Source organism: Microcaecilia unicolor, chromosome 8 (genome assembly GCF_901765095.1).
Source record: "Microcaecilia unicolor chromosome 8, aMicUni1.1, whole genome shotgun sequence".
NCBI classification, from domain to species: domain Eukaryota; kingdom Metazoa; phylum Chordata; class Amphibia; order Gymnophiona; family Siphonopidae; genus Microcaecilia; species Microcaecilia unicolor.
The window spans coordinates 209,296,439-209,314,695 of record NC_044038.1 but is presented as its reverse complement, the minus strand read 5'-3'; the positions used below and the strand labels follow the sequence as shown (position 1 = coordinate 209,314,695).

The 18,257-nt window shown below is 46.8% G+C and overlaps 1 protein-coding gene across 1 annotated transcript in view; it reads right to left on the bottom strand.

The window, feature by feature from the left end:
* The window catches only part of CTCFL (CCCTC-binding factor like), a 64,645-nt gene that overhangs the window by 19,674 nt on the left and 26,714 nt on the right, over window positions 1-18,257 (bottom strand). The window contains exon 4 of the mRNA XM_030213458.1: window positions 13,282-13,431. Coding sequence (XP_030069318.1) covers window positions 13,282-13,431 — 150 coding nt within the window. The remainder of the gene's footprint in view (window positions 1-13,281; window positions 13,432-18,257) is intronic.

The following is an 18,257-nucleotide window of genomic DNA, read 5'->3' as shown; positions in this document are numbered from 1 at the left end:
CGTGGGCTCTGAATGCAACTAGAATGCAAATGCATGCAAATCAAGGCAGCGCAATGCTAAATGTATTCTTATCAATGATCAGCAAGCAGCACGCAGTCCGCGGCAAACCCTACGCCAGCTTACAGCAGGTATTAGGGTTTGCAGACCACTGGGAAGGAATGTTAAACCCTGTCCAGCATGCATTTGCATGCTAGCAGCCTCCCCCTCCCCGCAGGAGTAGGAACCCCGACCCCCTCCAGCAACATGGGGGCTGGAGGTGCGGTGAACCTCCAGTCCCCCCCGACACAAGTTCAAGGGGGACAAGAGATCTGATGGGTCTCCAGCCCCCCTAACATCCCCTCAAATAGAGCCCTGGTACCCCAGTGGGCAGCGAATCAACCTCCCGCCGATGGACGAGGAAGGAGCCACCTCCCTCCTCCAATGAAGGTAGGGGAGAGGAATAAGGACGCTACACCACCAGGTCCATGGAGGTTGATCTGCGGCCCAATGGGCCACCAGGGCTCTATCTGAGAGGACGCTAGGGGTTAGGGGGGCTGGAGACCCACCAGATCTTTAGCTCCCCTGAACTTGTGTCGGGGGGGGGGGGGGGGGTCGGGGGGACTGGAGGTCCACCGCACCTCTGACCACTGTGTCACTTGGTTCGGGGTGGGGGTACTAGGCCCATGCTGTTTGGGGTCTGGTGGTCCCATGGACCTCCAGCCCCTGTGTTTGACAGGTCTGGGCTTCTGACTGCCCAGACCTGTCAAACAAGTGTGGAAGGATTGTGCCTGACCCTATGCTCAGGTACAATCCTTCCACACTTTACCCTATGATCAGAGATACTAGCGTGCATAAATTTGCATGCTATTATCTCTGATCATAGGGGCAGTAAAGCCCCGTTCTGTTCCAGCGCTATTTTTAGAGTGCTGATTGGAACAGCGTGGGGCTTTCGATCATCTGCCCATGAGTTTGATTCCCACTGTGGCTCCTTGTGACCCTGGGCAAGTTACCTAACCTCCACTGCACCAGATACAAAAACTTAAAAGACTGCAAGCCCACTAGTAACACAGAAAGTACCTGTATAGAATGAGGCTGATATTCAGCCCTTGGGAGGCAGCCTGCCTAAGTGCTGTGATCGGCGGTAATCCCGGATACTCAAGGCTGGGCCATTTCTGGTGACTGGCATTGAATATGCAGGGTTTGTTTTTGCTGGCTCTAACTTAACCGGTGATGTCAATATTCAGCGCTGGCCGGTTAAGTTTGTAGCAGCCAAAGATGGGACTGCAATTTAGGCAGTCCAATTTGGCTGCTAAAACATAGCTGGTCAGCGCTGAATATTGCCGGTTATCGAGCGATATAACCGGTTATCTTTTCAGCGCTAACTGGCAATATTCAGCTGAATATAGCGGTTAGGTACTGAAACGCTAGTTAACCAGTCAGGGGCTGTTTCTGGCCAGTTAAATAGAGCTGAATATTGTGGGGGAATACGTAAACCACTTTGGTTGTACCACAGAAAGCTGGTATATCAAATCCATGACCCATTTTGAAGTTTAACATGCCTGAAACAAATATGCAGCCACTTTTGATGTGCACAGTGCTGACAGTGTATTCTTGTATGTGGACTGGTGAGTATGGGACAAAGGGGCCTTTTAGGATCTCATTATTCTAAAACTTCCTCTCTCTCCTGAGAAAGAGGGCACCTGTTCCACCCCTGCAAACGGCCACAGTCCTATCAGATCAAGAAGAAGAGGAAAAAGCTAGGAAGTCAACCTGAGAAAGGAGTAGTGACATTTCTGGGCTGCAGTCGGAGGGGATGGCTGCACTGTTTTCGTCTCCCTTTTCAGTGTTGATTTTTCAAATAATCAGAAGTCAGACCTGGAAACAGGACGCTTTTCTCCCTGCGCTAGCACCACCAGCACATCTGGCACCCAGCTGTTCCAAGCACACAGCTGGTGTGTGGCTTTTACTAGCTCCAAGCTGTTGGTAACCCCTTTAGTGTTATTGACTTAAGGTAAGACACTTTACTGTGGTCCTAAAATCAATGGCAATCTCATTCCCACTCCTTGTTTGCTGATTATGCAATGAGCTGTGAAACTGGAATCGGTAAAACTCTACGCGCTGTGGATGTTAAGAGGCCAGCAATCTTTCTTTGCAAAGCCCGTGATCCATCCCAGAGTGTAGACAATTTTCTCCCTTGGGCTGTGACTCCTCCCATGTCAGGAGGACCGGCAACTGTTTAAATTAAGGGGCAGCTGGAGAACAGCTGGCAGGAACAAAGGGATTTGAATTTAGCTCACACCTTTCTCAGTAGCTCAAGGTGAGTTACATTCAGGTACAAAGGTGTTGGCAGTCCCCTGCACACCTTCTAAGAATTCCTGGCCACAGTGCTCCTCCTGTACAGAAGCCATTTATGCATTCGAAGAGACAAAAGCAACAGATGATTTGCTTTTGACCAATGTTTCCTCTAAGTTGCAAAGGAGACTGTCACCCAGTTTTTAACTGCAGGGCCTGTTTCAGCAATCATACAGTTTGAACACGCAGGGCTGGCAGGTGCTATAGAACTCTCATTAGAGGCTGACCGAATTTAAGTTTTGGTTTCACTGCCAAAACTGGCCCGAAATTCAAATTTGGCCGTTTTGGCATTTTCGGCTGAAACCAAAACAACCCCCCCTCCCCCAGACCAAAACTACCGTTCACTCTCAGGCTCATTTTCGAAAGAGGACGCCCATCTTTCGACACAAATCGGAAGATGGGCGTCCTTCTCACAGGGTCGCCCAAATTGGTATAATCGAAAGCCAGTTTTGGGCGTCCCCAACTGCTTTCCGGGCATGTCGGAGGTGGGACTTGGGCGTGCCTAACACATGGGCGACCTCGACCCATAATGGAAAAAAAAGGGTGTCCCTGATGAGCACGTGGACAACTTTACCTGGTCCTATTTTTCTTACGACCAAGCCTCAAAAATGTGCCCGAACTGACCAGATGACCACTGGAGAATCGGGGATGACCTCCCCTTACTCCCCCAGTGGTCACTAACCCCCTCCCACCCTCCAAAAACATCTTTCAAAATATTTTGTGCCAGCCTCTAATGTCATACTCAGGTCCATCACAGCAGTATGCAGGTCCCTGGAGCAGTTTTAGTGGGTGCAGTGCACTTCAGGCAGGCGGTCCCAGGCCCATCCCCCCCCCCCCCCCCCCACCTGTTACACTTGTGGTAGTAAATGGGAGCCCTCCGAATTATCCACCAGAAACCCACTGTACCCACATCTAGGTGCACCCCTTCACCCGTAAGGGCTATGGTAGTGGGTAGTGGGTTTTGGGGGGGGGGGAGTTGCGGGGCTCAGCACACAAGGTAAGGGAGCTATGTACCTTGGAGCAATTTGTGAAGTCCACTGCAGTGCCCCCTAGGGTGCCCGGTTGGTGTCCTGGCATGTCAGAGGGACCAGTGCACTACGAAGGCTGGCTCCTCCCATGCCCAAAGGGCTTGCATTTGGTCATTTCTGAGATGGGCGTCCTTGGTTTCCATTATCGACGAAAATCAGAAACAACCAAGTCTAGGGATGACCATCTCTAAGGAAGACCTAAATGTCAAGATCTGGGCGTCCTCGACCGTATTACTGAAACGAAAGATGGACATTCATCTTGTTTCGATAATACGGGTTCCTAGCCCCTCCATCGGGATGTTTTGCGAGGACGTCCTCAGCAAAACATGGGCGTCCCTTCCTTTCGATTATGTCCCTCTCCTTCCCCATTCCCCTCCCCCTGACAAAAACCACTGACGCCCTCCCACCACCCCTAGGACCTCCCCAGACCTGAGGAGCCTTGGTGGTGTAGGAGCAATTCACAGTCACTCCTACCCCTGCCGTCTTGAAGGTTGCAGCAGCCATTTTGAGATTGGAGCCTGAATAGTCAGGAGAGACTGTGAATCCCTCTTGCCCATACCAGCTCCAATCTCAAAATGGTCCGTAGACAGCTGGGGCAGGAGCAACTGTGAATTGCTCCTGCCCTGGTTAGGCCACTAGACCATCAGGGTTTAAGGAAGGCTCAGGGGAGCTGAAGGGTGGATTCAGGAGGGGGGAAAGGAGGCTGTGTTTGGGGGTGGCAGCAGCGGCAGTAACAGGGGAGGGAGGCTATGTATGCTGGTGATGGGGGGGGGGGGGGTACAGTGGGCTCCTGTCAGGGGGTGGGGGCTGGCTGTTTTCAATTTTGGCTTTGGTTGAAACCGAGTAGTGGACTACGGTCACAGATTTGGTTTCAGCTCAAACCGAAAAGCCTGGTTTCAGTCGGCCTCTAACTCTGGTTTCAGTCGGCCTCTAACTCCCATAGCACCTCTGTCTATCCCATGTGGTTCAAATCAGAACATGACATCAGCAGGATCCACAGTTAGAACACAGGTGACCTCCCACATTGCTTACAGGAGAAGCCAAGTGCTTACAGTACTGGCCCACCAACCAAGGAAACACTACTGTTCCCCAAGTCATTCGACGCTCCCCCCTCTCCCCCCCCGAGTTTGCCACCGCCTCCGCCCCCCCCCCCCCCCCAGAGATCGCTGCAGCCACTGCTCCCTCTCCACCCCCCTGAGGTCGCCGCCGCTCCCCCCTCCGTCTGCCACCGGGCCGGGCCCCCTGCATTGAAATTGCAGTCTCACCTCCGTGAAAGCAGCGCTGCAGGCAGCAGAACGCCTCCCTTTGGTCCTCCTTCCCTCCTTGTGTTCAGCCCTTGCTGAAGTTACGTCAGACGAGGGCGGGACACAGGGAGGAAAGGAGGGCCGAAGGGAGGCGTTCTGCTGCCTGCAGCACTGCTTTCACGGAGGTGAGACTGCGATTTCAATGCAGGGGGCAGAGGGTCGATGACGGAGGGCGGGTGGAACTGCAGTGCCGGGCCCCCCTTGGAGGCCTGGGCCTGGGGAATTTTGTCCCCCCTGCCCCCCCTCTCGTCGACTATGCCCTTGCAAAGTGCCCTGTTACCTGAGCATCTGAGGGAATAGGAAATGACCCCCATTTGCATGCTTTTTAACTACATTAGTATGCTACTTGCGCCGATAGTGGGTAAGCTCGTTGTTTACGTCAGTAAGGGCCTCTAAGCATTCTGCACTAGTAAATGCAGGCGCTAGTGCGGCGCTAATGCGTTTACTTCTGAGCATCAGGGCCCTAATGTTCCTGAATGTGACTCACCTTGAGCTGCTACTACCTGAAAAAAGGTGTGAGCTAAATCTTGACTACTAATTTATCCCCACAATATAAGAGTAGAACTTTGATCACAATGATGTAAAGTTGCACTAGTAACCCAGAGCTCAGGTTCTCTGCTGCTGGACTTTGCTAGCCTAGTTTATAGGAATTCTGTTTCGTAACAGCAGACTTTTAATACACAAATGTAACCTTCAACACAAAAGAACCTCTTGGCCTATCTACTCTGTCTCGATGCCCCCATGCACCTAACTCAGGTCATTTATCTTTGGCACTCTTTTAAATACTGCTTGAAAATAATTTTTGCTGAAGGTTTATTAATTTTTTTTATTTATTTACTGCATCTGTATCCCACATTTTCCCACCTATTTGCAGGCTCAATGTGGCTTACATTATATTACAACGACAAACACATTAATGGAATAAGAATTTCAGAATACTGTTACAGATAATGTGCATACCATGGCAATCATATTAACGGAATAAGAACTTCAGAATATTGTTATAATTAAGGTGCATAAGGATATCCTGTAAGATTAGAAGTGGATAAAATAGATAAAAACATAACATAAATGCGATCAGGACAAGATATAATGTTCGGTAATGAGGATGCAATTAAAATAAACAAATTAGAAGAATTCCATAATGGTTATATCTGGTATAGTTTAGGAGTCAGTTCGTTAAGGGGGATCCTTTTTATACGTCTTTTTGAACAAGTTGGTCTTCAGTAATTTCCGGAAACGAATCGTGTGTCGTTTTTATGGTGATCAGTAATTCATTCCATAGTTGTGTGCAGATGTATGAGAAGCTAGATGCATGTATAGATTTGTATTTAAGTCCTCTGCAGTTGGGATAATGGATGTTTAAGAAAGTATGTGATGAACTTTTGTTGTTTCTCACTGGTAAGTCTATTAGGTCTGACATGTAAGATGGGGCATCTCCATAAATGATTTTATGAACCAAGGTACAAATTTTGAATGCAATTTGATCTTTTAGTCGGGAGCCAATGCAATTTTTCTCTAAGGGGTCTAGCATTGTCATATTTCGCCTTTCTCAATATCAGTCTGGCTGCGGTGTTCTGGGCAGTCTGGAGTTTCCTAATGGTTTGTGCCTTGCATCCCGCGTATAATGAATTACAATAGTCCAAATGACTCAATACCAATGATTGCACTGGGTTGATGGGTTTGCTGGGCTACAGCGTGATCTAAACTCACATCCGCATTCTGAATATGATTCTCTGATCCCCTTCCCTGCCCTCTCCCACCAAATACCTATGGAACTGGCCAACGTAACATTCTAATTGGCGCTGAAAGGCAAACGAGCCAGCAGAGGTCAGGTCTGTAAAGGAAGCTGCAGAAAGCAATGCTAGCCAATGTCGGGCTACCCAGGGTGGTAAATATGTCAAGGCTAACCCCTCCCAGAACAAGAACAAAAACATTGTAACTGTAACCAAACCAAAGGTCAGCATAGCATGCTTTACTAACCAAATAGCACTTTTAATGCAATGGGGAAGGGGGTCCACTGTTCTGAAATGTTCACTGACTCTCTAAGCAATGGAGGTAAAATACTTCATGTACAATTTACACAGCAGATATAGCACCTTGTAAAAGGGAAATGGGATGATATACTGCCTTTCTCTGGGTTTTGCAACTACATTCAAAGTAGTTTACATATTATATACAGGTACTTAGTTGTACCTGGGGCAATGGAGGGTTAAGTGACTTGCCCAGAATCACAAGGAGCTGCAGTGAGAATCAAACCCAGCTCCCCAGGATCAAACTCCACTGCACTAACCACTACACTACTCCTAATGTTTTTCACATTCTCTTGTATAATAAACAATAATTCTAAATGCATTACAGCAGTATAATTGATTTTATACAACACAAAGTCTTGATTGGATAACACTTCACACCACTTGATAATTCTTGGAAGCCCCCACTGCAGCAATCATAGCCTTGAGACATCTATAAATATCTATAAACGTAGAACAGCAGGATGGAAGAACTAGAGCTTACCAGTTATTTTCCTTTCCTTGAGTCCTCTAGACCAGTCCAGACACATAGGTTTATGCTCTCCTGCCAGCAGACAAAGACTGAGAGCCCCTGGTTTGATGATGTGTCCCTATATAAGGACCTGTACAGTCCACAGCCAACCAGTATTTCTGTAACCAAGCAAACTTACAAAATATATTCCCTCAGAGGAACAAGACTTCACCAACAGGATTGCCAACATCTCCCCTGCTTGCCTCCTGACAATACTGGATGGCTGCTCTTCTGAGATCCTCAACAACACCAACATTTCTGTGAGGGGGGACAACACAAATTTGTCTCTGTGGAAAATTCTGACAATTGACGTGTCTTCTCCTGTCAGAATCTTCCCAAGGGAGGGATCTGGCACCACCAGGTTTAACACCCCCAGCCTGTTAGACTGGCTCCCACTGACTCTAGCCCTCGTTTCTCTTTCCCTTGTCTTTGAATTATTTTTTTTATTTTTTTTTGGTTACATTTGTACCCCGCGCTTTCCCACTCATGGCAGGCTCAATGCAGCTTACATGGGGCAATGGAGGGTTAAGTGACTTGCCCAGAGTCACAAGGAGCTGCCTGTGGCTGAAGTGGGAATCGAACTCAGTTCCTCAGGACCAAAGTCCACCACCCTAACCACTAGGCCACTCCTCCACTCCTTTATTAAATTAAAACCCTGTGGCCTACAGATCAGATTCAGACTACACAGTTCTACCTCGTCTACCATTTGCTGGAGACTGAGAACTACTGGCTGGCTGTGGGCTGCACAGCCTCCTTGGCAGGGCAGCGTAAACCCACATGTCTGTGGACTCTGTCATGCCACAGATTTTGCACTGGATTCAGTCTAGGCTTTGACTAAGCCACTCCAGGACATTCACTTTCTTCTTGCTGAGCCACTCTACTGTTTATTTTGCTTTGTTCATAGGATCATAGTCCCAGACAGGAACAGGATTCCTTCCAAGATCTGCTTGCACTTTGCACCAGCCATTTTTCTCTCTTTGATTGGGCCACAACTTTGGAATGCTCTTCCACTGCCTCTTCAAGATAAACTAGATTTATCTTTTCATGAAAAGTTAAAAGCACATTTTTTTTTAGCTTTTCATTTTTGTGTTGAATAGATATTTTACCTGCTTTATAAATCTTTACGTATTGTTTTTTGTTTTATTATGAATGTTTGGATGTTACTGCCTAGAAGTGTAATGATAGGTGGGTTATAAATACCATGATGAAACGAATGAATGAAATGACCTTCAAAAACCTCCCTATCTCTGCTGTTGCAAAGCATCCCCAAAACATATTGCTGCCACCCACATGCCTTACTATAGGGATGACATTAGCAGGGTGATGTGCTGTGTTTGCTTTACACCACACATATCGCTTAGCATTGAAATCAGAAAGCTCTACTTTGATCTCATCAGGCCATAAAATCTTTTCCCACATGAATGCAATGTTGCCGGGTGTTTCTTTGTAAACATTATGCAATACATCACATGGCTTTTCTTCAGCAGTGGCCTCCTTCTTACCACCACCCTATACAGGCTATTTTTGCGATGCAACCTTGAACTGTAGAATGGTCAACATCTTCCCCAGGCCTACTTCACAGTGACCTTCCTCAGCAGTTTCCTTAACCAAAGGCTACTGATTTTGGAGAGATGGTCTGATGAAGACAGTGTTTTGGAGGTACCAAATTGGTAATGCCCCAAGGGATACTCAAAACACTGAAATTTTTCTCCAGGTTTTATAGTGTTCCTCCAGTATATACCTTTGGTATTCTTTTGAAAGCTTTGTATTTAGGTCTCTGTTTCAGCTTCACATCATACATCAGAAACAGCTAAATTCTTTAGCCAGTGTGACAAGTGGGATCTATTTACTACTACTACTACTACTTAACATTTCTAAAGCGCTACTAGGGTTACGCAGCGCTGTACAATTTAACTTATTATGGGCTTCATTAAGGGATTTTGTTTTGGAAACATAGCTAATTAGGGTTTACTATAATCAAGGGTGTGAAGGTATACGAAATCAAGTATTTTTGATTTCTTATTCTTAATTATTTTTGAATAGTTCTACCACTGTCCTTTCCTTTAAAAGTATAAAGTATGTTGTGTAGATCAGTGGAACAAACTCTTGCTTTAATGCATTTTGAATTGTATATTTTAGACAGCAGAATGTTCGAAAAACGTACAGGGTTGGCACTGTGATGTTATTTTCAAGAGCTATATCTTGCTTCCTTCAAACAACTTAGGGCACTAAAAAGGCTCTGCAAAAGCCTTTCAAAACAACTGTTTAAATGCAAAACACATTTTTTTTTATTCTTCAAAGAGATGCAGAGCACAATACAGTACCTGCCACATGTCTGGGTGCTAGAACCCTGACAATAGTCTTCGTTATTGATGTTTTGACATGTTGCTTAAAGCCTGCTAAAAAATTTAACCCAGATGAGATTAACAAAGCATTATTAATGAGGTTACACCAAAATCCACCAGCTGCTATAGCAGAATGTAAGCCACAAGGTGGCTCTGCAGGCCTTCCAACAAGGCAATTCTGGAGTCATCTGTTCCTGCTCATCTTCCCGAAGACCCTGTCTATCTACTGAAGATGTTTTAAGTTGTACGAAATGCTGTCTTAGTATCTCATAACCCTCTTTCTTTGCTTCTTAAATATGTTTGACATAATTTGTCTAGCAGTCACTATACATTAAACACGTCAGATCCCTTCCATCATACCTGCAGAACCTAACCTTCCTGTATGTGGCCTGTAGGCACCCTGGGATGCAGCCTGCTTGAGAATTTTAGTAATTGCCTCCTTCCTGAGCCAGCACCGGTGCTTCCTCTGACTTCCGCATGTTGCTGAAATGTCTGTCGCCACTTCCTCGTCCCGTGTGACATGTTGAACACACAAATGCTCAGTACCGGTATCAAGCATCAACATTTCAAACGTATCACTGACGTTATGTGAGAGAATGAAGTGCTGATATGTAGCGCAACTAGAAGTCGCCTCCACCTTTGATCTGCTTCTTCGGCGCTCTGGTGCTATCTTGCACTTTTATTGCAAGTTACCGCATATACTTTGTGCTTACAGCAATTTTAAGAGAGTGACTTGCGCACACATTTGCTTTGGAAACTGGTACAAAACCTGTGGGCAAAATCTGTTTGCAGTTTTAGTCCCAGCGCAGATAGTTTCAGGAATGCCTTCAGGATGAGGGAGCTGAAGAGCTGGGAAATTGCCTGTCAAGGGCCAGCCTGAAGGGAATTTCAGAAGAAGTGAAAAGCAAATACGACACATTCAGTACGGTACCTCTCCCTGACCCTGCAAAAACAAAGCCTATCCTTTCAGGTCATAATAACTAACCCACCTTATTCATATCATAGAAACACAGACACATGATGGCAGATAAGGGCCAAATGGCCCATTCAGTCTGCCCTTCCTCAGTAACCCTAACTCCTCCTTTTCCTAAGGGATCCCACGTGCCGATCCCACACCTTCTTAAATTCTGACACAGTCTTCTTCTCCACAATCTCCACTGGGAGGCTATACCACACATCTACCACCCTTTCGGTGAAAGAGTATTTTTTTAGATTCCTCCTATGTGTATTTCCTCTCAACTTCTTCCTATGCCCTCCCATTCCACAGTTCTCCATTTGAAAACGGCTCACCTCCTGTACATTGATGCCACTGAAGTATTTAAACGTCTCTATCATATCCCCTTTCTCCCGCCTCTCTTCCAGCATATACATGTTAAGGTTCATGAGTCTGTCCCTATATGTTTTATGACAGAGACCACCTACCAATTTAGTAGCCGCCCTCTGGACCGATTCCATCCTGTTTATATCTTTCTGTAGGTGTGGTCTCCAGAATTGCACGCAATACTCTAAATGTGGCCTCACCAGAGACTTATACAAGGGCACTATCACCTCTTTTTTCCTGCTGGTCATCCCTCTCCTTACGCACCCAAGCATCCTTCTGGCTTTGACCGTCACTTTGTCTACCTGTTTGGCCACCTTAAGGTCATCAGACACAATCACCCCCAAGTCCTGATCTTCTTTCATACCCAGAAGTACTTCACCCCCCATATCGTACCATGCCCTTGGATTCTTGTGACACAGTTGCATGACTCTGCATTTCTTAGCATTAAATCTTAGTTGCCAATTGTAGAACCAATCTTCAAGCTTTGCTAGATCTTTTCTCAAGTCATCCACACCCTCCGGGGTGTCCACTCTATTACACAGTTTGGTATCATCCGTAAAGAGACAAACCTTACCAGATAGTCCTTCCACAATATAACTCAGAAAGATGTTCAGCAGAAAATTAGTGATGTCAATGCAATAAAGTAATCGAGATCATTAAAACTTTAAAATCAAAAATCTAAATAATGCAAAAGTGATTATATATAGAGAGAGACAAGAAGTTCTCATACTAAATATCCAAGTCATGCATGTAGCCCAAGAGTTACAGCTGCTGTCTAGACTCCCTTTTCAATATAATCATAGAGTCCTCCATGTGTAAATTATGTAAACAGTGCAATATAAATAAATAAAGCCATAAAAAGCCACATAGGCTTAGTACCTTTGGTAATCTAAACAGAGCAAGAAAAGTACTAAGCTCAAGTAACGGCTCTCAAAGATGAAGTTGCTGATTTTGGAAGTATTTTGCAACATCCTCAGTGTCCCCAGAGCCCAGTTCACTGAGCTTCATTAAGAACTGCATCAGGGGAATAGGACACAATGCAGCTGGTACCACCAAAATTTGCCAAGACTTCGCTGGGCTGCATGGATGATTCAGATATTTAAAATGAGAGCTCCTCTTCTATATATATCAAACATATAAACGGCAAGTGACCGTACTCACTTGCAAATGCGCAGTACAGACTTCCCTCTCTGTCCCGCCCTCGCGTCAAGACGTTATGACGTCAGAGGGCAGAACAGAGAGGGAAACAGAGTCAAATTGTCGGACGCCGCAGCTGCCGCCTGGAAAGGAACATCGCGCGAAACAACCTCCACCCTCCCCCCCCGCCACTCCCGCCCCCCTCAGTATCGGGCCCCCTGCACTGACCTGACAGCGCCTCTCACCTCCGTGTGGAAGTGCTGCAGGCAGCAGCAGAGCGATCTGCTGCTGCCTGTAGTGCTTTCACACGGAGGTGAGAGGCGCTGTCAGGTCAGTGCAGGGGGCCCGGCACGGATGGGGGAGGGAGCGGCGGTGATGAGGGTAGCTGGACATGTGGGGGGAGGCCATGGTTGCTGGACTTGGGGTGAGAGCAGGGCACAGAGGAGGGTTGCTGGACATGGGGGGGAGGGGGAGGCCAAGGGAAAGAGGAGGGTCGCTGGATATGGGGGGGGGGGGGGAGGATCGGTGGACGGGGTGAGGCCAGGGGAGAGAGGAGGGCTGCAATATTCGCCCGTTTTTACGGGCTTAATGGCTAGTATATATGTATATAATTTTTTGCATTATTTAGATTTTGGGCCCTGTTTACTAAGGTGTGCTAGCATTTTTAGCACACGTTAATGCTAGAGACACCCCTAGGTATATGTGGGTGTCTCTAGCGTTAACGGCGGCTAATTTTTAGAATGCACTAAAAATGCTAGCGAGCCTAAAGCATGACTTAGTAAACAGGGCCCTTTGTTTTTTTAACTTTAAAATTGTAATGATCTCAGGATTGTTTATCACTGGATACATAATTTAGGGCCGTTTACTACTACTACTATTTATCATTTCTATAGCACTACTAGACGTAGGTAGAGCTGTACACTTGAACATGAAGAGACAGTCCCTGCTCACAGAACTTACAATCTAATTAGGACAGACAAACAAGAGATAAGGGAATTACAGAGGTGGGGATGATAAAATAAGGATACTGAACAAGTGAGTAAGGGTTAGGAGTTTAAAGCAGCATCAAAAAGGTGGGCTTTTAGCCTAGATTTGAAGACGGCCAGAGATGGAGCTAAGCCACACTAGTGTTTTTAGCGCACACTAAAACTTAGCAAACGATAATGCTAGCGCACCTTAGTAAACAAGGCTCTTAATCCGATTTAGGCTTTTTTTTGTGGTTTGGATTCAACACAGCAGACATTGGGCCCTTCTGGGTCCCTGGAACTCACGTAAGTCACTTTTTCTGGCGATGGTGGCACTGCACTGCGGGCACTGAAGCTTCGGCACATTTTCTGTGTGTTTCTGGATGATATGTGTTTTCATGGTGCCACTCTGGGTGAACCTGGCCAGGCAAATGTAGCACTCATATGGCTTTTCACCTACAGAAAGCAAAACACACTGAAAAATGAATTCACATCTCTAACTCAGTACTTTTTGGGTTTTTTTACTTAATGAATTTAATGCTCATGAAAGACGCAAGATTAAGGAGGCTGAAAAATGAAATCTTCCATTTACCACGTCAGCCACAGCAAAGGCCAGTAGTTCCCAAACCTAGTCCTGGAGGCAGTGGCGCTCCTAGGGGGGCTGACACCCGGGGCAGATCGCCAGCGCGACCCCCGGATGCAGCGCGACCCCCCTCGGCAAAAGGACACCCCCCACGAAGGAACCCTCCCCCGGGTGCACGCCGCTGGGGGGGGGGGTGCCGCGCGCACCTGTCCTCCGTTCGTTCCATGCTTCTTCTCTGCCCCGGAACAGGAAGTAACCTGTTCCGGGGCAAAGAAGCATGGAACGAATGGAGGACAGGCGCGCGCGAGGCACCCCCCCAGCAGCATGCACCCGGGACGGACCGCACCCACCGCCCCCCCCCCAGGAACGCCACTGCCTGGAGGCACCTCAGCCAGTCAGGTTTTTAGAATATCCACAATGAATATTCATAAGAGATATTTGCATGCACTGGCTCCACTGCAGCAAATCTCTCTCATGACTAGTCTGTGGATATCTTGAAAACCTGACTGGTTAGGGTGCCTCCAGGACCAGGTATGGGAACCCAAAGACAGCAGCAGTGCAACCCCCATTTACTAAGCCATACTAAGCGGCTGCTACACTGCAATGCTAACACAGTCCATTCAGGCCCAGATGCACAAAACCTAACGAACCGACAACTTGCGTTTTAAACTGGTTCCAGCCAGTTTAAAACGCAAGTAGTTCACCCCGGGCATGCACTAAGGGCATTTTCCTTGCCACGGTAGCAGGCAACGAAAATGGAATGCAAATGATTGAAAAGCTATTATAATGAGCTGCACAACCGTTGCAGCCCATTATAATGAGATGCACTACCGTTTTTCCGATTCCCTTACCATAGGAACCCTAACGAGATGTCTGACCTCTCGTTAGGGCTCCTGTGAGGGAATCGGAAAGGAAAAGGGCCCCCAAAAAAGGTAAAAAAGAAAAAATAAGAAGCAGGGAGCGCATGTGAGGGGCGTCCTTTAAGGACGTACTCTCCCTGCGCTTCTGAGAGACGTCTTTTTTTCACATTTTTTTTTAGCTCTGCCGGCGCTGGTGTTTTTTCCCCCCTTCTATTTTGTCTTCGCTGCCCCTCCACAGCAAAACTTTTATATTTTCCTGGTTGCCGGAGAATCGGGACATCCCTTTAGATTAGGCTCCTCTTCCTGGTCTCTTTAGCCAATCAGAGCACGTTTCGCTGACAACAGCCAGCTAAGCCCGCTTTGATTGGCTGAAGAGACCAGGAAGAGGAGCCTAATCAAAAGGGACGTCCCGATTCTTCGACTCAGGTACCGAAGGAATAGAGAATGCAAGTGAGCTACAACGAGTAGCTCATTTGCATTCCCTATCGTTGATGCATTCCCGTTCCCTACCGATTCGCTATGGAATCGGTAGGGAACGGGAATTACCGACGTCTTTAATGCATCTGGGCCTCAGTCTGAATAGGCTGTGTTGGCATTAGTGCACGGCAGCTGCTAGCATGCCTTACTGAACAGAGGGGAAAGTTTTTCTTTCTCACGCACAAACAAAAGTTACTCCTGGGGAATTCTGCACAAAAACATTGAAACCTCTGCACAGAAATCTTGGAAATTCTACAAAATTCTGCATTTTAAATTTTTTGCTTAAAATTCCCATGTCATAAAGACTTACTTGGTTCTCCCTGCTCCAGTTCTAATACTCCCCCCCCCCCCCAAACTTTCTTTTTGCTTAGGTAAAACCCAACCTCCAGCAGTCTCTCTCACCAACAGCTAGAAATCCAATTAGGGTTGATTTCTCTCTCCTTGCAGGTTCAATTCCCCATTTTCTCTGATCCCTCTCGAGGATGGAAATTCCCTAGCTTTTTTTCTCCTCAATCCCTAGTAAGACTTCCCCACATTCCTCTCTAACCCCATCTTTCTCAGAACCCCCCCCCCCCCCCACCTTGACACAAACATCTCCAAAGCTCTCTCAAACTCCCTCCCCCATACACTCAGCCATAGTGATAGACCGTTACTGCCCTTTAAAGCCAGAACACAGTAACTCAAGCTTTTGTGAAAACTAAGTTAACTCACAGAGATGTCCTATAATTACTATGTATTTCTTAATACGGAAGCCATTTAACATTTGGATGCATTTTCAAGCCTGTAACAAAGTTCAAGACACAGTATCTCTTGATAAATGGGAGCTATGCCAGAACACAGTACTGTATTAGTTTTGGTCAAGAATTACATCATGGGGATTTATTCAAAGAAATCGTTTTTTTGGACTCTTTTCATATTTACATTCTCAACAGTTACTGAGTTTTGGATTTTCAGGACAGTATAAAACTATCTCTGTCTCTGAAACCTCCCTCCCTACTCTGGCGCACGCCCCTTCACATAGCTCTCTCTTAACCCCCTTCCCCTGCACACACACAACCATGATGCTCTCTTCAGAGCCTGATGTACAAAGCTTACCCTGCTTGCAACCTTTTCTTTAGACCAGTTGGAGCTGGTCTAAAGCAAACATTATTTAGTCTAATGCACAAAGTGACTTTAACCGTTCACCATAGCAGCTAGCGATAATCCAATGCAAATGTATTACAACAAGTTCATTAGTATTACAATGAGCATTCTGTGCAATGCACAGAAAGGAACGCCTACCTTTAATGTTCCAGCTGTCCTTGTGTGAGGGCGACTTCTGGGAGGAGCAATCTGCTTGCATTTTTCAATAGCAAAATTTGTCCCAGAGCAGAGAACAGCTTACAGGGACAGAAAAACAAGCAGACAGCTAAATGACTGGGGAAAGCCCCTATGATATCAGCTGGTGGGGGGGGGGGGGGGGCTTTCACCAAGGAGGAGATTTTTTTCAATAGCAAAGACATTGTGGGAGAGCAGAGAATAGCTTAGGGCCTGAAACAAGCAGACAGCCAATCGGCTGTGGAAAGCCCTTATGATGTCAGTTGGGGGAGGGGGCAGAGGATCAAGCAGACAGCCAATCGGCTGGGGAAAGCTCCTATAATGTCAGTTGGGGGGGGGGGGACACAGAAATAAGCAGACAACCAATCAGCTCGGGGGAAAGCCCTATGATGTCAGTTGGGGGGGGGGCTTTCAGCAAGGAGGAGATTCCCAAGCAAAATTATCGGGGGGGGGGGGGGGGGGGGGGCAGCCTGAGGGAAGGCAAGTAAGCTGCAAGAGGAAGGTAGAGCCTGCACCAGATACTGCAGGGAAAAGGAGAGAGCACAGCAGCGGGATTCCTGGACACGTGCAGAACATGGACACTTACCGAAAGACTGTTCTGCGCATATGCTAGGCACCTTCCCTACGAGCCATTTGCAGAATTTCCGCACTTCTCATTTGCAAGTGCTTTCCTTTGAGCATCCATCACTAGTTTGAAAATTGTAAGTTCAACCACTGATATAAACGAACACAGTTTTTAACAGCAATTTTTGAGCATCAGGCCCTCAAACTCCTCCTGGAACATGCACACTCACAGCTCTGTCAACCACCATAGGCACTCTCACCCCCACCCTCAATGGCTTGTTCTCCTGGATCCTGCTATAGCCTTCCCCCACCTCTCTCTCCTCCTCTGTACATACCCCACCTCCAAGGCACACAACCCTCCTGCTCTATCTCCCCTTCCCCCAAGAACAGCCCCCCCCTTAAGATCCACACCCATCCTGTTCTTCCCACCAGGCACACACATCTCCCTTTTGATGCCCAGACACAGTCCACCCCCTCCCCTAATGAACATAACTATCCTATTCCTCTGTCTTCCCCCGCTCTGAGGAACATACTTCTCTGGCTCTCTCCCCACCCCCAACATATTCCCCAAACTAAGCCCTCTTTCACTACTCCCCCCTCCAAGGCAGTGCACCCCCTTCTCCTGTGGGACCTCTACCACAGAACAAGCTATCTTAATTATTTCCACTTATTCCGGAGCACCAACTGTTAACAGAGGAGAAGAAACGAGGCTGGGCATTGGGAACATCCTCCCCCTCCTGCACATAAGCCTGACTTAAGTATCTGAACTGCATATGCAGGATGGGGAGGACACGGCCACATGTGTATCCTCTTTCCTCCTCTGATGTTAACAAATGAGGTTCTGGAGTAAGGCAAAATATTTGAAAGGAGAAATTAGGTGTTATCTGATAATTTTCTTTTCATTAGTTCTTCCCACTATTCTAGAATCTGTGGGATAGTTGTGTCCATCAACCAGCAGGTGGAGATAGATAACTGAAAATTGAGCTGAGACATATCTCTCTTGGCATCCAGTCCAGCTCCTCAGTATTTTCCATCTCCAGCAGGTGGATGGACACACTTTCAGCTTCTGAGTGATTTGCTCCTGGTCCAGTTGGTCTACTGGTTCCCAGTTGAGCTTTGTGGGTGGCATGAGTCTGCAGAGTCATTTCTGTCTCTTTTCCCTGTTTCTCACCCCCCCTCCCCAACTCCTACCATTCCCCATGAGGCTGTCACTGGAATACTTTTTTGTTTCATTTACGAATTCTGATATTTGTCATCTTTTGCTCATTTCTGACCTGAAGGTGTTGCCTTCGAAAGTTAATCAAAAACTGTACTGTTAGTCTAATAAAAAAAAAGGTATCCTGTTATCTTCTTCTTTTTAAAAAATTTCTATTCGTTACCTGCACAAATTCTGTAATGCGCAATAACACAGAATTCCCCCAGGAGTAACTTAATCAGGGCACTGAAATGTGGCACCAAGTTATAGAATTGACCCCTTAGAA